We start from the raw sequence: 22,263 nt of genomic DNA on the forward strand, positions 1-22,263 counted from the left end.
ATATCTTCCATTCTGTAGCTCTTGGTTGATTTCCCTCTGTTTAACTTTCCCCCAGAAATAGTTGAGAAATTTATTTTCGAAATCTGTCCAATTTTCAAACTCATCTTCTTTACTTTCATACCATAACGCTGCTCCTTCTTTCAGATGGTTTCTAATTGTTTCTTTGCAGTCGTCAAAATATCTAATATGTTGCAATTTGGTTTTCAAATTTTTAACAAATGGTACTGGGTGTGTTTTTCTAATATCCCCTCCAAATTGTATTTTCGCGTCGCTTGTACCAAGGATAATCATTTCCCTTCTTTCTCCACAATTCTGTTGATTCTTGAGTTCCGCAATTTGTTTTTCGTTTTGCTTAAATTTTTCTTCTATTTCTCGCCTGTCTTCTTGTATTGCATTTTCAAATTTGCTTTCTAACTGTTCTAATTCCATCTTCTGCACAGTCTTAATATCCTTCATTTTAGTTTCTATTTCTTCTCGTTGCATCTTCAGTTTCCTTTCTGTTTCTTCTCTAACTTTTTCTAAACAGGCTTTCACTTCATTTTCATATTTTTCCAAACGCTTTTCCAATTTGCCATCATTCTCTTCCAATTTCTGTTCTATTCTCTGTAATATTTCTCTTTGTGTTTCTTCCATTTTTTGTTGTGTTATTTCCATGGCTCGTTTTGCTTCCTGTTGATTTTTCTCTATTTTTTGTTGTGTTTCTTCCATGGCTCGTTTTGATTCCTGTTGATTTTCTTGCATTGTCCTTTTTGTTTCCTGTTGATTTCTATCCATTTGTTGTGATTGGAGTTGCATCAGTTGCAATAGTTTCTCTATTCCTGTTAATTCCTGTTCTTTTCTCTCCATAATCGTTGTATCTCCTTCATTACCCAATCCTTCTTCAACAATTTTTTCCTCTTCTCTGGTATTCTCTCTGCTTTCTTGCATTTTGCTTTGCCTCCTTGTGGTCGACATGTTGTTTCTTTTTGTTACTGTTTTCTTTGTCCCCGCCAAATGTGAAATTTTACAACACTCTATAAGTTGCAGAACACGACAAATATTTCTCCCCAAATTTAATAAATTTTCGCCACAAATATCAAATATGCAATCAGTAAATTTCAAAATAAATATCAAATGTACGATTGGTAAAAATATTAAATAATTCAATAGCAGTAAATATCAACTACCTACGATCAATCCATAAATCAAAAATATTTTTACACCTGGAAAAATTGTCAAATTATCTCTGGATCACCTGTAGTTATTCCTTATCTCTTTCCCTACCATCAAATGCAAAGCTGCGATATTTTTTAAGCCACCACGTTCTGGGCTCCAGTTAATGTGATATTCAAAGATCGGTGTGCTCAAAGCAATTGATTAGATAATTAATTAATTAATTAAATTTAATTTTAATGATGCACTTATGATTTAATCACACTATTTAATGCTCTAATCTCAGGGTTTTATATTCTCGTGCTTCAATATCTCCTTTGCTTTACATATGATAAATAAGGTCAAAGACTAACGGAATAAAACACATATATGGTACAAAAACATCTATTGAAATAAATTCACCCTCAAAATATCCTCTAAAAATAATATCTCCTATTCTGATTATTGAAATACTCCTACCACTATCTAAAGTACTTATTGAAATTTGCGTTATGAATAATTCTACAAAAAAAAAATAAAACTGTCTCTCGGATGATGAGTTGTCCAAATTCTTGTCTCTGGTCGCCTACAATTTACTCTTAGCAGCCCCCTATGTAGTCAGCAATCTCGCAACAAACTATTGCAAGCCTATTGTCATCAATGACCCCCTACAGATGCACGTATCTTTCAAAAAACAATGCTAGCCTTTTCTCCTCTCAATAAACTGAATCTATTTCTCGTTCCGGTATGCAACGGTGACTCTTGGAATATAAGTAGAAAAATATAACTTACAATGCTTTACGTGATGAGCCTCCGTCAGGACACTTATTTCAACAAACTCACAGCTATTCATTTATCTGCCTTACTACTTCAGGAGACTCTCAGAGATCACCACTATTCGACTTGACGATCATTTAACAACTATCGTCTAGAATCACATTCGTTTAAAGGCCAGCACTAAACAGTAACGTTGAAAAAATTATTCTACCGTAAAAAAAAATTATCTAAAAAATTATGAAAGTCCACTGACAACGATTCCAAAGAATTAAATTCAAAATTGTCAATGTCAGATTCAACACCAACTTTTCCTACCATTAGAAATTTCCTAAAACTAATTACATGCCAATCGGTTTTTAAGGAGATTACATTCATTTAAATTTCTAAATACAATTGTTCCCTAACCCGATCTCATTGTCCAAACACATAACCACTTCCTTATCATACTAACTGTACAAAGAAAATACTTAATCCCTATTTAAATTTTGTTTACCTACGGCCATCCAAAGATAATTGACTTTCATTTCTTCGAAATTAATTTTGGTATATTTTTATTATATGTTTTAACTTTTCTAAAATATTAAGATCGAAACCATATTAATTCAAATTTTACATATCTTAACAATATATATATATACAGCGTGTCTACTTAAGTTGGAAACATATGGGAAACTTTTTTGTTATTCATTTTACGAAAAAAAATTATTCCTTATAAAAAGTTCTGCATGCTCTAAAACCTAAGATTCGATCAACAGATATCATATTTTGTCAATATTATACGAGGTATGTCAAAAAATATGAACTTCGTTCAAGAGTAAAGTACCTTTATTTCTCTCAATATCGAAAATTCGTATTATGAAAAGTTGTTTGGAAATAAAAACTAAGATCAAATATGCAATTACATGCTTCTAATTGGAAAAAAATATTATCCAAATTTTTCTCAAATTTATTGATACTAACTTCGTTTTTATTTATTACACATACGATAACTCTTTTATTATTACTTTTACGAAAAAAAAGTATTCTTTATAAAAAGCTCTGTATGTCTTAAGACCGAAGATGCAACTATCAGATATCACATTTTATTAATTTTATACGAGGTATGTCAAAAAATATGAATTTCACTCAAGTGTAAAGTACCTTTATTTTCACAATATTGAAAACGGTTATTAAAAAAATTGTTTAGAATTAAAAACTATGTTTCAGTATGCAATTACATCCTTCTAATTGAAATATTGTGAAATATAAAGGTACTATAATCTTGAGCGAATTTCATATTTTTTGACACACCTCGTATAAAATTAATAAAAGTTGATATATCATGGTTGTGTCTTAGATTTTAGACCCTGAAAAGCTTTTTATGAAGAATAACTTTTTTTCGTAAAATGAATAATAAAAGAGTTATCATATTTGTAATAATTAAAAACGATGTTGGGTATCCATAAATTTAAGAAAAAAAATTTTTTTTTATTAGAAGCATGTAATTGCATATTTGATCTTAGTTTTTAATTCCAAACAACTTTTTATCATAAGAATTTTCGATATTGAGAGACATACAGGTACTTTACCCTTGACCGAAATTCATATTTTTTGATATACCTCGTATAATATTGAGAAAATTTTATATCTGATGATTGAATCTTAGGTTTTGGGACATGCAGAACTTTTTATAAAAAGTAACTTTTTTTCGTAAAATTAATAATAAAAAAGTTTCCCATATGTTTCCAACTTAAGTAGACACGCTGTATATATATATATATAAATTAAGACCACAGACAGATACATATGTATACACACATACTAGCAGTAACAAACGCTCCTATGCCAGCAAACACATACAAATGTATGCAGTCTATGATTATTCAATGTTAACGTGTTGTACTTACATGCCGCTACAATGGGCTCCTTCTACAGTCGGAAAATGTTGTATAGGTTAAATGTTAAGTATATGGGCTAGTTCTTAAGGGTAAGGAGAAAGTGGCGAGAGACAGCCAACAAATCTATATTTGCTATTTTGTTTGTGAAATGGAATAAAAATTGATGCCATATATTTCATTTTTTAATATGTAACGGTTTTAATGTTTTATTTATATTTATTAAAAGATTTCCATATATTTATGTGTTGATGAGTGTAAGACTGACTTTTTAGCATCTTTTTACAACGAGACATTGTTCTAACTCTGGTTCTTATTTTAGTCCGTTCTTTAACGGTAAAATATTGCAAAACCTCTAAATTTTAAAGAACCGCTTGGATTGACATGAAATTTGGCATACACATAGCTAACAAGTCAAAGAAAAAAAGTGATATTGTGCCGATATGTGCTTTTGCCCTGGGGTGGTTTTCACCCCCTCTTGGGGGTGAAAAAATATTCGTCCAAAGAAAGTCAGGAAATCGATAAACTGGCTAATTTTAAGTAACTTTTGTTCTATAGAGTTTTTTCACTAAGTCAAACTTTTCGCGTTATTTGGCAGTGAATATGTTCATTTTTTCAACAAGATAACCACGCTTTTAGACGGTTATTCGCAAATAACTCAAATAGTAAGTATTTTGTTGACAAAACATTCTTAACAAAAATATAGGCTGTAAAAAATTTAAAAAATGGTGTATATATCACGTCTCTACACCTAGTAGAAGCAGAGTTATAGCTAATGAAAAATAGGTTCATATTGGTCGAATTCCAAATGGAATACTTTAACGTGAAATAACCAAAAATGAAGCACATTTCGGGGAAAACTCATTACAACTTATTTAAAGTGTTTAAAAAAAGCTTTATTTTTGTTTGATAAAAAAAAATTCTAGCATCAAAATTAAACAAGTTACGCTTAAAATAAAGTTATTCCCTTTTGATTTTGGTAAAAAAATCGAGAAAATCACCCCCTAATTAGTATCTTAAATGAGCTTAATCGTTACGACTTCACAAGTTTCTTGACTCGTGTATATATTGTTTATATGATCTGTAAGTTTCGTCGGTTCAAAGTCCTTATTATTGAAGGGGCTGTAGTTAAAATGGGTTGAACGAGTCACTGATCACGAATGTATGCAAATTTAGAAACACCAAATCTCAATCAATTTTTGTCTAACAGAAAAACAAAAAAATACATGATATTTAGAAAAGCAAATCTGACTTTTTTTGTTTTTCGAGATTTTTGGTATCTCTAACAATTTTTAAGTTATTTTGAAAAAGGCATATTTTTCAAAATTTAAATTTTTAAAAATTTTACTTTGAAACCAAATTTTTTCAAAAATAAGCACTTTAAATCGATGAAACTTACATATCATATAAACACAACATAAGTAAAATAATTTGTGGAGCGGTAACGATTAATTTCATTTAAATTGCTAATTAGGGGGTAGTCTTCCCGATTTTTTTTTTGCAAAAACAAAAGGGACCAACTTTATTTTGAGCGTAACTTGCTTAAATTTAAAGCTAAAAACTTTTTGTAAAAACAAAAATAAAGCTTTTTTTAAACACTTTAAAAAAATTATAATGGGTTTTCCCAAAAAGTGCTTAATTTTTTGGATATTTTACGTCGAAATATTCTATTTGAAATCTGGTGAATATGAATATATTTTTCATTGGCTATAACTCTGGTTCTACGAGATCCAGAGACTTAACGCGTACACCATTTTTTTTACTTTTTTATAGGCTATATTGTTGCTAAGAACGTTTTTTTCGACAAAATACTTACTTTTTGAGTTATTTGCCAAAAACCGTCTAAGAATGTGGTTATTTTGTTGAAAAATAAACATATTCACTCGCAAATAACTCAAAAAGTGTTGTCTTGGCGAAAAAGCTCTATAGAACAAAAGTTACTTAAAATTAGTCAGTTTACCTATTTCCGGACTTATTTTGGACATATATTTTTTCACCCCCAAAAGGGGGTGAAAGTCACCCCCAGGGCAAAAGCACACATCGGGACAATATCACTTTTTTTCTTTGACATGTAAGCTATACGTATGCCAAATTTCATGTCAATCCAAGCGGTTCTTTAAAATTTAGAGCAAAAACCGTGAAAGAATGGACTAATTGTAGCATTTAGTTTACTTGTAACCGTTGACCTGAAAATGCTCTGCATATTATAGAGAGCGAAACCGGTCGTCGGGAGTTAACAATAAATGATTGCGAGTAGACCTGTCTTTTACTTCATACAACACCCTGTATATTGTACCCTTATTTAAATCTCCACTTCAGTACCAGTTCAACCGTCACAATAATTTTGTCCATTCACATCCACAAATAATCCTATGGTACAGATATGTTGATGATATTTTAGCATTTATAGAAGGTCCTCCTTCAGAACCTAACAACATTCTTTCAATAATTAATAACCTACATCCAGCAATTAAGTTCACATTTGAGTTAGAAACCAACAACATGATCAATTTTCTAGACCTAACCATCAAAAAGAATACATCTTCCACTTCTTCATCGTCTACTACTTTAGAATACTCAGTATTTAGAAAACCTACTCAAACAGACCATATTATACCCATATCATCTAACCATCCTTTTGAACATAAGATGGCAGCTATTCAATGTTATGTCCACAGACTTCTTAACATCCCCATGTCCCAAGACAATTACAACAACGAAATTTCAATTATTAAACAAATAGCAAACAACAATGGTTTCCCCTCTTCTACTGTAGATAAGGTCATTAGAAGATCAATACTCAAAAAGAGACTAAACCAAGCTTTTAACACAGAGAACGAACCCAACACTACAGCTATTTATAGATCCTTATCCTACTTAGGGCCAATTTCAGAAAAAGTATCAAGATTACTTTGTAATAAGTCAGTAACCTTAACATATCTTTCAAAACGAAAAATAACATCAAATCCATCTTCAGCCACACCAAAGATAAAATCGACAAACTAAATACAAGTGGTATTTACAAACTGTCTTGTGGGGATTGTAACATGACTTATGTGGGCAGGACTATGAGGACCCTATCTCAGAGGATCAAAGAACATCTCAACAATCCAGAAAAATCAAATTTTGGTTATCATGTTACATTTAGCAACCATTCCTTCTCTCCTTCCGAAAACAGTACAATTTTACATAACATCCCAATCAAAAACTACAGACAAATGAACCTTTTAGAAGATCTAGAGATGAAACTTAATCCTGATTTTTGCTTGAATACACAAATCAATCTTAATTACAACTATAAACCTTTGTTCAGACTCTTGTGGGAGACTCTGGAGGAAGAAGTTTGACCTCATGCAATCAAAAAATAATTTTTTTAATTTTTTAATTCTTTACTAAAGCATCATTTAAAACAATATTTGTAATAAATCATTTGGCAGCTTATTCTTTAAAAATCACATTTCACAAAATTCATTGTTAATTTATTTCCCATCTTCCTAAAAAACTTCACCATCAAGTTTCTTTACATCATGTATTAATTTTCGAAACCGATTCGAGTTTGGTTTGTGGAGGATAACTTGTCAATTGGTTTATCCTAGACCTTAAGTCTCTTTTCAATATGTATTTCATTATTTTTTTAAAAACCAGATTTATGTAACTACAGACTTTGTTGAAAAGTTGTTCAATCCAATTGCTAAAAATGTCATATGTCAACTGTCACTTTATATGAGAAAATGTGAAGACACCTTAACGAGCACACCCTGTCTACATCGACTGTCATTAAAAATCCTCCATGCGAGGCGACCATTCTGCTATCTGACACCGCAGTATTCAAATGGTAAGGTCTTTTTGACCTTACCATGATCAAATATTCGTTTTATATATAATGTAATTTTCGTGTGAAAGTCCTTTGTGCTCGTTCTTGATGTTTAACTTTTCTGGATACAAAAATAACCAACAGCAAATTGAACAATTTTTTAAACAGACAGACAAGGTTTTTTCCAACCAATAAAAAACTACATAAGAAACAGAAGTATTTCATATCATAAATGGAACCCATCTCTCTTCATAGTGGTATTTTGACCTTTTTGACGTAAGTTAAACTTTGAATTCTAAGATCAATTATTCATTAGAGATCTTTTATTGTAGCATAGCTCCGAAGATGGCTTTATAAGCCGAAAGCGCTCAGCTAAGAATTATTAATTCTACACACTTCAAAAGTACACTTCTCCCCCTTTTACCCAATAAATAAACTGCTAGAAAAGGTGGTTGAAAAACTAAAAAAACTAGAATAAAATCAGGCATTTATTCTTTAACACCTGAGAGATGACTTAAATGTTGAACTACAAAGTTTAACAAAATAACATGGACGAAATCACTACACAGATGCTCTCAGAGATGCAAGAGATGTAAAATGCTATGGATAAGCACACTATACCATTGTGCAACAGAGACACAAGATATCATTTCGCAATGGCGCATTGAAACATATTGAAGTGATATACAAAAAATGTGATTTAAATTCAAAAATTGATGAGTAGGAGCTGCAAAATTACAAGAACCTATGGCTATGAACATTCGTCAGTAGAATCCAGTGATCAGACAAGAGGTCCGTTCTTGCACGAGGCTTTAATGTTGTCTAGGCTATAGGTCCTGATGATACAAATTTGAAGAAACTCGAATAAGTCCAGAGTAAAAGTAAAGAAAATCAGTAAAGGAGATCAAATATAAATAAACTACTAGAAAAGGTGGTTGAAAAACTGGTAAGCCTAGAATAAAATCTAGAATAGAAAAAAAGCGTTTATTCTTGAATAATTAAGATATCTAAATATTGAACTACACGGTTTAACAAAGTATGATGGGCTCAGATGCGCACAGAAATACAAGATAATATATACAAAATGCTATGGGTAAGTAGTAGGTAGGTAAACTACACACTTGCACATAGGGACACAATATATCATTTCGCAATTGCACATTGAGTTCAGAGAATTGAGAAATTATATTGCAAAAGAAGGAACCAAGCAAATATTATTTACTTCCCTAGTATTAGTGTAGAAATAGTGAAGCATTGCACTTCGCCAGGCACACTGCTACGACCATCGCTACGACTATCGCATACTGAAAAATAGCGAGATGCCTGGCGAGGTGCGATGCTTGGCTATATTTCTATACTACTTATATCACCAATTTTCAATAGTAAGTTGCTGTTATACATGTTTATCTTTCTTGTTGCTTATAGACCTGTATCCCGCGTATGAAAAAAAAAGTTGATTAATAACAAGCTGAAAATTTGTTAATAGCTAAAAGGTGTCTAGTAGGACAAAGTTTGATGTACGGGAACATTGGAACAGGGGAAGTTTTAATTGTGGAACAGATTAAAAATTTGGAACATCAGATTACGAAAACGTCCCATGTATTTTGTCGGACAGAACATCCAATTGATTTGTTACCCTTTCATTAAACTCTCGTGCAAAAATCAGACTGCTATTACTAACCAACATGATTCCAGTCATTTTACATGTTCTTCGTGTTCCACTCATTAAAATACCCGTTTGTTGATAAATTCGAGCCTGATTTTTGCATGAGAGTTTAATGAAATGGTAACAACTCAATTGGAGGTTCTGTCTGACAAAATACATGGACCGTTTTCGTAGACTGACGTTCCAAATTTTTAACCTGTTCCACAATTAAAACTTCCCCTGTTTCAGCGTTCCCATACATCAAAGTTTGTCCGACTAGACACCGTTAAGCTGTTAACAAATTTTCAGCTTGCTATTAATCAATTTTTTTTGGTACGCGGGATCCAGGACTATTACACAAAAAATATGTTTTATTATAAATCAAGTATAAAATCTTGCTGAAGACACAAAGAAAAACATTTACGGGAAACAGTGTGTATTCGTATATAAATATATAGTTTAATGATCAAACATATTATATCAATATTACCAACCTTTACCTGAATTATTGGGGCTAAGTGTTACTTTATTTACTGGAACATTTCCATTTGTCAATATATCTGGAGGTTTGATACTAGCCAATTCAACATGAGGATCAAATCCTTTTGGGAGTTCCCCTACCTGACCTAAAATTATAAAAATATATAAATATATAAATACAGTAGAACCTCGACCTCGATTATCCGTGCGCGCATTATCCATGCTGCGGATTATCCGTGCAATTATTTTCTATGACTCAAATAACATTTTTGAATTTTTATCGAAATAGCTTCACCGTCAATCACTTGACAGAAACTGAATAAGTTGTGAGGGGATCAGTGTTGCCAATCGCATTTCTCTAGATTATCCGATGATCGCTCGAAAAATATCCGATTTGTCACGAAAAGGTGAGCTAGGTCAAAAATTATTCTGTTATTAAAATCAATGTTCCCAATGTATTCTTTTAGTCCCCTTAGCAGCCATCAAATAACAAAATCCGTTGTTCTTACGCCAATCAGTTGATTGTAATCAATTATCATTATAATAATTAACATCATTAATTGGTTAATTAATTATTAATTCTCAATTAACGTAACAATTAATAACATAATTGATGAATTAATCAATTAATCTCTTAATTGTAATCAATTAGGTATGTTTTCAGCAACCCAATCAAAGTTGACATTGACAGTAATTAAATATTTAATAATGATCAGTTGATTCCATTTCTGATTAGCGTTCGAACAACCGGCCCTTTAATCTACGGGATTCTCTGTTTCACAGTTTAAAAATTTTCGTTTATAGATGAAAATCTCGTATCCTAGCTGATTATTACCTAATTCATGTATGTAAATACTATTTACTTACTATTATTATATTATTCGTATTTTGTATTATCGTAAGTGGTAAATTCTAAATAAATAAATAAATCTAAATATTTCATTATTTGGATCGTGATATTTATTTAATTATTTAAGTAAAAAAAACCACTTTTAAATATTATTTTAATAAAACGTAATAACTACCTAAAACTAGGTATGTACTAGAAAAAAAAATAAATCAATACAAAAAACTACAGCTACATTAATAGCATAGGCGCAAAATTTCTGGTCAATGCTTTTAAAATGCATTATTTTTTAGAGTCCTGAGAAAGCTAATAAGTATTATTTAAAAATTTAAACGCAGAATGAAATATTACATTATTACCGAGGGCCGAAAGTCCCTGAAGACTTCTATAATTTTTATTCTAATAAGTTACAGGGGTGAAAGGAAAAAAAAATATTGAGTGTGATTTTTAATTTCAAATATCTCATTCAAAAGAAACATTTTGTTTATTCTAAGGGACTTTATTTGAAGAAAGTGTATTTTTTTGTTCTTCTTAATGGCGGTACAGGCTGTTTTTTTTTTTAATATTGTATTTAATTACAGAGTAATTTCCACATATTAATATATTTTTCAAATTGGGCTCTGTACCGCCATTCTTTATTATATTACGAATACGTGTGCCAAATATCTCAGAAAAATATTCAAAATTACAGCCGCAATCTTGGAACGCGTTTTTGCTACCTGTTGAACGCTACTGTTTCCTCTTAACCATTTATCCATTATAAAAAAAGTATTTTCACAAACCAAAACTTATTTCAACAGACGTTTACTTAAGCACTGCACTGCACTACATAAAATGAAAATAAAACTAAAACGTGCGTGAATTAACTTTCATAAGTTTAAAGACTAAAAACTAAAAACTCATAAATAACATTGGACGGCAGACGGTTTTTGAAATTTGAATTGGATTAGTATGACTTAATGGACGCACTTGTGCATTTAAATTCTAAACAAAAGAATTGGCACATGTCCCTTTTGTCAAAAGATGAAAAGTATCGGATGTCACTAACATTCATCCAGTATAAAAATTTGGAAGGAACCAAACAAAATTAATGTGTTGTTGGTGTTGGGAATATATGGATGAGAAAGTTTTAGTCGATGGTAGATACACTGAAAAATATCCGCAAATATCCGATTTATTTAAAGATACGAAGAAGATACGACAACTATCAAAAAGGTACGCAAATCGGATAATTATCCGCCGATTGGCAACACTGGAGGGGATGCATACTTTAATATCTACATCAACAGTGCTCGGGGAAATCCCTGGAAATCATTCGCTTGTCAACTGCCGCTGCGTGTTACGACAAATGTGTGAGATTTAGGGTCGGTACTTTATGTCTCGATTAAACCTCGGTTAGTTAACCCGGGTTAAATCGGGACCTCTTTAGGGTTTATTGCGTTGTAGTAAATACAATTATAATTATTATTATACTTATTTATAATTATAATAATAATTGTAATTGCATTTATTACAACGCAAGAGACCCTAACGGCCGGTTTCACAAAGTCAAGTTAAGAGATAACCAAAGGTAACCCCAATATATTATAATGGGGGAACCTCTAGTTATCTCTTAACCACAAGTTAACTTTACTTTGTGAAACCGGCCGTAACAGGTCCCGATTAAACCCCGGTTAGCTAACCGAGGTTTAATCGAGACATAAAGTACCGGGCCTTAGTTGCGCGCTTTTAGCGAGATTAAGTTTGTTTTTGTTTTTTGTTTTGTTTTTAACCATGGTTTTGTCAAGAAGTCAAAAAACTCGCAGAACAAAAGAGAAAATGCTATCTGTGTTACAAAAGTACTGGAACGCAGGAACAACGCGCCATCTATATAGAAACAAGAAACAGAATAAATTTCCAAATAAGAGCAATAAAAAGGGCGCATTGGATCAAGTTCACAAGTGACATGGATCACGACATCTACGGAGCACAGAGGAAAGTTTGAAAAATGATAAAAAACAGAAAAAAAACCCGTAACTGAATTTGTACAGACAAAGGGGATACCAACTGAGACATGGGAAAAATATTTCAGAGAACTCTACAAAGGTGAAGACGCCAATGACGAACACGATTATAATACAGAAGACAGGTATGTCACTAAAGAAACTGAAGTAGAAGCGAGAATGAAGATCTTAAAGAATAGACGATCGCCAGGTACTGATGGAATACCGAACGAACTGCTGAAATACGACGGTCAGAAACTCACTAATTGTCTCACTACATTGTTTAACCAAATCTTAGACAGAGCAGAGATACCACAAAATTGGCACACTAGTATCACAATACCGATTTTTAAAAAAGGACAAAGATTATGCCCGGACAACTGCAGAGGAATAACTCTCTTAAATACGACAATGAAGTTATTCACAGGCATACTCAAGGATAAATTGGAATCACAGATAAAGAACGGAGAAGAACAGCAAGGATTCAGAAAAGTCAGGTCGACGACGGACGCAATATTTGTCATGAAACAAGTGAAAGAGAAGTCGATAGAATATAACAAACCTGCATATATTTGCTTCATAGACCTAACGAAAGCATTTGATAGAGTCAGACTTAGCGATATAATAAAGAAAATTATGCAAAAAAGGATACCGGCAAACATTGTTGAAGTCATAAAACAAATGAACAATAACAACACGACAAAAATTAAAACAAACGACACCACTACGGCCAACACCAGGAGGAATCAGGCAAGGATACAGCCTCAGTCCATTTCTATTCAATATGCTAATGGATGAAATAATAGAAGATGTGGAATCGCTACAACTAGGATACAGACTCGGCCACAGTAGAATCAGTATAGTGTGCTATACGGATGATGCAGCCCTGATTGCAGAGGACTAGGATGACCTACAAAGACAACTTTATCGATTCTATCAGGCATGTCGACGACTCAACATGAACATATCCACGCAGAAAACAAAATGCATTACCACTGCGAAAGACCCAATTAGATACAAGCTCGTGGTAGAGGGGAAACCCATAGAACAGCTAAACCAGTTCAAATATCTAGATGTAGAGTTATCAAGTTATCATGACCCAGCCAGAGACCTAAGAGGACAAATTAACAAGGCCGCTGTCTTGTCCGGATGTTTGAGAGATGTGGTCTGGAATAACCCATATAATATATGAATGGACAGCAAAGTTAGAATTTATAAAACTTGCATCATTCCTGTTGTGACCTATGGCATTGAATCAAGAGAAGACACCAATAAAACTAAAATCATGCTACGAACAGCAGAAATGAAGACACTAAGAGCAATAGCAGGGAAGACAAGAAGAGATAGAATACGAAACAACATGCGGCGTGCAAGATGTAGACAGATGAGGCAGGCAAAGACGAAGAGAATGGTTCAGTCATGTTAAAAGAATGGAGGAGCACAGACTACCAAGAATTGCGCTAGAAGGAAAACCAGTTGGCAAGCGTCCACCGGGGAGACCACTAAAAAGATGGAGAGATAGCTGGCAGTCTACCTCTCAAGAAATACTTCAACGTCGGAATTAACAGATTGACAGATCTACAACAAGTATAAGAAGAAGAAGAATAAGTTTGTTTTTAAAAAGACAATAACCAGTTGTAAACGCAAGAGAAATGCTTTAGCGATTGAATAAAAGAGATTTTAAAGAAAAGTGGAGGAATGAAAGTATTACATCATCATCACGAATCTATGAAGTTCGGAAGCAAACAAAACAAAATTCTATAAAATTTCATATCAAAGTCTGACCCTTTTAAAAACATATCTGCAACAAAATCATTAAAAGGGTCAACTTTTCATCAACTTAATGAAGCACTTTTCAACTAAGTGGTTTCTGCAATTCAGAAAATATATTCTGCATTGAAAATGAAAGAACGTTTTAAACTGATTAATCCGAAAATAATAGTCAAGAAGAAGAAAATTAGGTACATGGTATCAATCAAAAGACTAACTAATCAGGTAGCTGAGGAAGTTGCCAATCTTCTACTAGACTTGAGTAACGAGTAACGAGAACCTTTGAACCTTGTCAATATTTTGAACTTGCACAGATTACGTCACAAGACTGAAGTATGAGTTAGTTTAAACTTACGAGATTTGTTTTTTCTGTTATTGATACGTATACAGGATGGTGCAAATGTCTGGAATAAATTCGATATTTCGTAAACCAGCGACTTTAAGGAAAAATCCCGAAACAGGTCGATTTTTATTTTTAAATTTCGATATTTTGGCATATATTTCATAAGAGTGACGTCATCCATATGGAAGTGATGACGTAATCGATGCATTTTTTAAATGAGAGTAGCGGTCGTGTGATAGTTCATTTGAAAGGGTATTCAATTTTGTATTCAGCAATATAAATATTAACATAATTGTTTATCCACGATGTCCAAAAAAGATTTTTTTTTTAATTAAATTAATTGACAAAAAAAGAAGAATGTATGTAATTTATTTAATTCAAAATACATTTTACTATTGTCAGAAAACAGAAAAAAATGTTTATTTGACAAATAAGCATTGTTTTTCGCTTAAATTCAATGTTCAAACCATCTCCCGCCAACCACCTGGCTCTTGGAAGTTTTAACACTTTTTAACTTAAGTGAAAAGCACTGCTTATTTGTCAAATAAAGATTTTTTTGTTTTCTTACAGTAGTAAAATGTAGCTTGAATTAAATAAATTTTTTTCTTCTTTTTATTCTTCTTTTTTTGTCAATTAATTTAATTTAAAAAATGTTTTTTTTTATATATTTAATTTATAAAATGTTTTTTTGGATATATTTAATTTAAAAAATGCTTTTTCTGCCTATAAACAATTATGTTAATATTTATACTACTGAATACAGAATTGAATACCCTTTCAAATGAGCTGTCACACGACCCTTAATCTCATTAAAAAAAGCATCGATTACGTCATCACGTCCATATGGATGACTTCACTCGTATGAAATATATGTCAAAATATCGTAATTTAAAAATAAAAATCGACCTGTTTCGGGATTTTTCCTTAAAGTCGCTGGTTTACGAAATGTCGAATTTATTCCAGACATTTGCACCATACTGTATAAGTATTTGTGTAGCTACATACATATCTATCATAAATAAGGATAGATGTTCGGATTTATCTTGCTTTTCAATTATCCGTGCCACGTCCAGCCCCGTGGAGCACGATTAATCGGGGTTTTACTTTATATAAATATATAAATATATAAACATATAAATATAGATAAGCAAAATTATTGGCTAAAACTCGCAAACTAAATGTGAATATAAAAAGAAATATACTTATAAAATGATGAAGGATCATCATTCCATACATTTCTGGGCAACTATATACACGTGTTTCGGACTACTTGGTCCTTATCAGTATAGTGTAGCCAAGTTAAAAAAGTTGTATGTTAACTTGGGAAAGGATGACTACAGAAGTAATGTTACCATTTTTGGTCATATTGAGGGCCTCCCCATTTGGGGTCTGTTTTTCGTTCTCGTCCCCAAAGCTCCCAAAAACTTCGAAAATTTTATTCCAACCTCTGCGGCTTCTGATAGTATTGATCATTACCTTTCAAACGCATATCTAATTTTGAAAATCTGTTATACCATTCAAACTTTACCGAGCGCAGATTTTTTTTATTTGATACACTGCATTTTTACAATCTACTCTATATATAAAGTAATGGTATGGAAGTCAATTAACGTGAGTTAGGTACCGTTCAGTACCGGTCCTCTAAGTATTATTGTGGTACATAGGTCGTCTGGTCATATTCTCTTCAGTCTTCTTCAGCAAGTGGTTGGTTGAATAAATTATTTATCAATTCGTTTGTGTGGTCAGTGGTGCCATTTTTATATTTTATTGAACGATTCTTTATTAGGTCCTTGATTAGTGGGATGTCCAGATCATTGTGAAGTGTCTGGTTGGATACGTACCATGGAGCTTTACTTATCATACGGAGTATTTTGGACTGGAATGTTTGGAGTATCTTCGTATTTGAAGGTTTACTGCAGCCCCATAGTTCTATTCCGTATGACCAAACTGGTATAGGTATAGCTTTGTACAGAAGCAGTTTATTTTCATGAGATAACTGAGACCTCTTGTTAAATAGCCAGTTCATATTTTTTAGTTTAAGGTCTAATTGTTTACGTTTAGTTTTAATGTGCGTTTTCTATATCAGTTTTTCATCCAGATGTAATCCCAAGTATTTGACAACTCGTTTGATGGGAATCTGAGTATTATTTACAGAAACTTGAGGATATGCAGATTTTCTTGTTGTAAAAGTAATTTGTACTGATTTGCTGGCATTAACATTTATTTTCCATCGCTTGAGCCAGTTCTGTAATTGGTCTAAATGATTTTGTAATTTTTGTGATGCTACATTAGGGTTGACATCCACTGCTAAGATTCCCGTATCATCGGCAAAAGTAGCTAAGAAGGTATCATTTCTCGTTGAAACTTCGGCTGTAAATATCAGATACAGAAATGGGCCGAGAACGCTACCCTGTGGTACGCCAGATATGACGATGTGGTAATTTGAGAAGTTGTCTTCAATTTTGACTTCGAAGTATCGGTCAGTAAGATACGATTTTAGAATAAAGTAGATATAGTTGGTCTGTTAGGTGTAATTTCAGTTTATAGAGGAGACCTTGATGCCATACCCTATCAAATGCCTGTTGTATATCGAGAAACACTCCACCGCAAAACTTTTTTCTCTTCAACAGTTGTTTTAATTATATTTACTATTCTGTGGCATTGTTGAATGGCTGAGTGTTCACGTCTAAATCCGAATTGGTGCTGTGATATAATTTCGTTTATGGGGACAACTTGCTCGATTTTATGTAATAGCAGCCGTTCTAATACTTTCGACATTATTGGGAGTAGGCTTATAGAGCAAAATGAATTTGCTTGTGTTGCTGGCTTAGCAGGTTTTGGAATCCTAGTAACTTGAGCTAATTTCCATTGTATTGGAAAGTAGCGAAGACGTAGTATGCTGTTGTATATTACTGTTAATAACACCACTGCTTTTATCGGTAGCTTCCGAAGTAATTCTCCTGTTAGCAAATCATAGCCAGAAGCTTTCTGAGAATTTAGCATTTTTATTTGTTGTCGAACCTCTGTCGGAGTAAATGTTGTCAGAGGAAGATATAGTTGACATGGAGTTTCGAGGTATCTTCTTATATCGTCATCTCCATCGTCATTAGTCCTGGATCCCGCGTACCAAAAAAAAGTAGATTAATAGCAAGCTGAAAATTTGTTAATAGCTTAACGGTGTCTAGTCGGACAAAGTTTGATGTACCGGAACACTGGAACAGGGGAAGTTTTAATTGTGGAACAGTTTAAAAATTTGGAGCTTCAGATTACGAGAACGTCCCATGTATTTTGCCGGACAGAACATCCAATTGATTTGTTACCCTTTCATTAAACTCTCATGTAAAATTCAGACTGCTATTACTAACCAACATGATTCCTGTCATTTGACATGTTCTTCGTGTTCCACTCATTAAAATGCCCAGTTGGTGATAAACACCAGTCTGATTTTTGCATGAGAGTTTAATAAAATGGTAACAAATCAATTGGAAGTTCTGTCCGACAAAATACATGGAACGTTTTCGTAGTCTGACGTTCCAAATTTTTAACCTTTTTCACAATTAAAACTTCCCCTGTTCCAGTGTTCCCATACATAAAAGTTTGTCCGACTAGACACCGTTAAGCTATTAACAAATTTTCAGCTTGCTGTTAATCAACTTTTTTTTTTGGTACGCGGGATCCAGGTCTACATTGTTTTAGCTCAGAAATTTGACTGAATTTCTAATTAAAAAAGGGAAATGTTTGTATGTATGTTTGTATGTTTGTATGTGTGTGGAAAAGTTAGACAGATCTGAATTTTTTTTCTATGTTTCAAATACAACACGCCATATTTTTCGGGGTATGTATCTTAGGTTTAAAGAGAGACAGTAAAACCGTAAATACACCAAATCAATAGCGCTTGGTTAAGCTTTCAAATGGTGTCTAAATGGTCAGGATTGGACATACACACGGCTCAGTATATCCGAAAAACTGATAAATTGAACTTTGAAAATTTTGTTTTTCGACAATTACTCAAAATTTCAACCTACGAATTGCGCCAATAACTGAGTTTGTAGGAGGACACTAGACGTATCTAACGGTGTATACCACATATTAGGGAAAATTTGAATTTTTAACTTATAGGCCTCATAAGTATGATCAAATCTATTTCCTATGGAAAAAAGGTTTTTTAAGCTCTAAATCCCATAATACCTACAGATAACATATTTGGCCTTGGATGTATCATACATTACTTGTCAATAGCTTTCAAACTCATGTTTAGTGATCAAAATCGGCTAAGCCGTTTAGAAGTTATCGAGCTCCAAAAGCATAATCGATTTAACAATTCGCCGAAATGGTCTAGTTATAGTGGTGACGATGCTGAATTTGATTAGGTAATCCAAGTTCATTTGTCAGCCATCCCGATATTTTTTTTCAAACTATTTCGAATAGAAAAAAAATCTAGTATACATTCGATGCACACAAAAAATGATATTGAAACAACATTGGGATGGCAGGGATATGAACTAGTATTGCCCTATCACAGGTTTAGTCTCGTAACAACTAGATCATTTGGGCGATAATGCGATTATCATTTATAACGCTTAACGTGTAATCGAGAAACATTTCATTCAAGTTCATACATTTAATTTATAAAAAAAACTTTGAAAATCTCCTGAACTCACAAGAATAAAAAATCGCTAAACGCTGTAAAAATTAGTGGCGCACACAACATTCCAGCTGCAAAAGAGCCAATAGGTATGAATATTAAGTGGCGCAAAAATGTATTTTTCCATAATAGTTGCTAAATTTGAAGTAAACCCGCCACAAAAGAGCTTCAAAATACAAACTGTGTCAAAGTAACACTTTTTGGCGCGATTTACTTCAAATTTAGCATATATGATGAAAAAATGTTTCAAAATAAAACAATAATTTTATTTTCCATCAAAATGAAAATACATTTTTGCGCCACGTAATATTCATATCAGCTCTTTTATAGCTGGAATATTTATGAGGTATGCGCCACTCAATTTTACGGCGTTTAGCGCTTTTTTATTCTTGTTTTAGACAGAATATGTGATTGAATATAACATTAACACTCGATTTGCACAATTTTAATTACCGACTACTACGCCAGTGTCAATGAGAGCAAGAACAGGATATTACCTCCGAATTCTATCCTACTGCATGGATTTAATGAAATTTTGGGATTATCCTCTACTTATCTCCTAATTCAAAGTCTAACCCTAGATACTATGGCGCTTTTATCAAAACGAAAGTTGTGTAGAATTAGTCAATTTTCGGACTTATTTTAAAAACTGGTTTTTTTCAAGTGGAGAGTAAGTAGAACCTAAACCCAAATTTTCATGCAATTCGGAGTTGACCCAGAAAATTACACGGTATCGCCGTATTTCCCTTTCATTTACTGGGCTATAAGTTACATTTCATAGATTAAAATATAATGGTAGGGGAGCCCAAGCAGGGATTTTTGCAGTTACTCGAGCGCGTCAGGTTATCACATAGGAGTACCTTGTATCCTGTAAATTTACCCATACCATATAGTATTGACTCTGAATACAGGGGAGTTCGTTAAGGGAGGCACGAAAAAAAAAATCTGTCCTTAGAAAAAGCGTCAGATTAATATAAAGTAAGTTAAGTAATACATGCAGAACAGTGTATATTTCAAAAATCTGACGATTTGAGCGGGGCGTAAGGAAATGGGAGAATCACAAATTTCACAAGAAAAAAGCGAATAATTCGAGAAATAAACGTCAGATCGAAAAACTTAAAAAAACGTGTTTTTTTACTATATATTTTTCAAAAATCTATCGAATGATACTTAACACGACCCCCACGGAGAGGGGTGGGGGGCAAATTTGAAATAGATACCCCGCGATATTTCGCGAAATGAACATCAGATCGAAAAATTACAAAATAAACGTATTTAATATTTTTGAAAAATCTATCGAATAAACACCACCTAGTCGGGGTGGGGGTTAGATAAACTCTTAAATAGGAGTTTCCACTTTTTATTGCAGATTTGGATTCCTTACGTAAAAATAAGAAACTTTTATTTAAGACATTTTTTAGAATTATGGGTAGATGGCGCTATAAGCTATTATCGGAAAAAACGATTGTTGGAAATGGAAAATTCAATTAAAAAATGGAATGTCTCCACTTAAATGGAAAACTTTTACTTAATTTTTTTTGGTTTTAGGGCCTAATCTTCACAATCCAATAGGTCCCCATAACGCTCGAGTAACTGCAAATTTAGCATACTTCTCTCCCCCACTATAAGACCTTACCGTGTAATTCGTCACAAGGATTAGTACCGGAAAAATGAGTATGTGGAGAGAGTTTCATCGTTAACATATGTAACTGGCATTTACTTTCGAGTAATGTTTTGTTTACGAAATTCACTGCAAAGTTTACCGCATTTTCCCCATCAACTTTGCATGCCACAAAAAACATACACAACAGGATAAATCGGACACTTTCCATTTTCGTATTTTCGTTTTTTATCAATACGTTTCGAAGTGGTTTATATAGTTACACTAACTCTTAACAGATACTGGGGTCATACCAGTGAAGTTGATGTTTATGTAGTGATATATTGCTTTAATAAAAATAAGGAGATAATAGTGTGCAGTTGTAACGCAAAGTTAAATTAGAATTTGCGATCAATTTGATGATAGTTTTCTTCGAAAAGATAAAGAACCCATAATAATATTAATAATGACCAAATAAAACATAATCTTCTTTTATATGACGTCACCATAGCTACTCGAATTTATATGTATAAATATATGCTCGAGAATCCAAATTTACAAGTATACATTTGGGCAAGTCAAAGAATTAACAAATATTGCAACAAACACGGCAAGGGACGAAGAAAAAAACGCATAGCAATAGCAAATAGTATCCATGGTGTTCAAAAAGATTTGAGAAATCAAAACCTAAAACGTGCAGTAAAGGTTAACACTTACAAGACCATATAATAAGGCCGGTTTTGATATATGGAGCTGAAACATGGACTTTATCTCAAAACGGCAAGAAACTACTTGAAATGTTTGAAACAAAAATACTTCGAAGATTTGTGAGACGTAAATGAAAATGATCCATGGTGTTGAAGATATAACTTTGAATTATTGTACCGGCTAAACACATATCCAGTGTTTGAGAAATTTATTAAGGTGCAGAGACAAGATGGGCTGGACACATTGCTAGGATGGCAGACAATGAATCTACACGAAACGTTTGAGATTCTCAAATTCTGGTATGGAGCAAGTACCTAGTCTCCTATTTTAAGGTAGATCAAACATGGATAATTTAAATACTATACATTAAACCGTATCAGGAGTACCTGATAAGAAAATTCAGCGAGTGCTACAGTTTGGGACAACACTAGGATACTGTTTCGGAGAAACTAAGGATCACCTTAGAAAATTAGTACTAGATAAAATAATAGTACGAGTCCTGGTGTATGAAGAAATACAACGGAATAAACAGTCTATCTAGCAAAACATGGTTCTAGAGGAATCTTGAAAGGCCCAAAAATATTTTTTGACCAAAGGAAATTTATCAATAAAAACGAAATTCAAAAGTAAAAAATCCTAATAATAAA

The 22,263-nt window shown here is 32.7% G+C and overlaps 1 protein-coding gene across 4 annotated transcripts in view; it reads right to left on the reverse strand.

Moving 5' to 3' along the window:
* Nucleotides 1-22,263, reverse strand: part of LOC126881253 (sporozoite surface protein 2-like) — a 91,250-nt gene that overhangs the window by 55,523 nt on the left and 13,464 nt on the right. The window contains exons 1-2 of one of the 4 annotated variants that reach the window (XM_050645427.1): nucleotides 20,945-21,212; nucleotides 9,742-9,867 (exon numbers count right to left, since the gene is read on the reverse strand). In XM_050645427.1, coding sequence (XP_050501384.1) covers nucleotides 9,742-9,867; nucleotides 20,945-21,140 — 322 coding nt within the window. In that variant the 5' untranslated portion in view covers nucleotides 21,141-21,212. Of the gene's footprint in view, nucleotides 1-9,735; nucleotides 9,868-20,944; nucleotides 21,213-22,263 lie in introns of those variants that run through there. The other 3 variants (XM_050645420.1, XM_050645413.1, XM_050645406.1) reach the window with 3 other exon arrangements.

This window comes from Diabrotica virgifera, chromosome 1 (genome assembly GCF_917563875.1).
Source record: "Diabrotica virgifera virgifera chromosome 1, PGI_DIABVI_V3a".
In the NCBI taxonomy this organism is placed as follows: Eukaryota; Metazoa; Arthropoda; class Insecta; order Coleoptera; family Chrysomelidae; genus Diabrotica; species Diabrotica virgifera.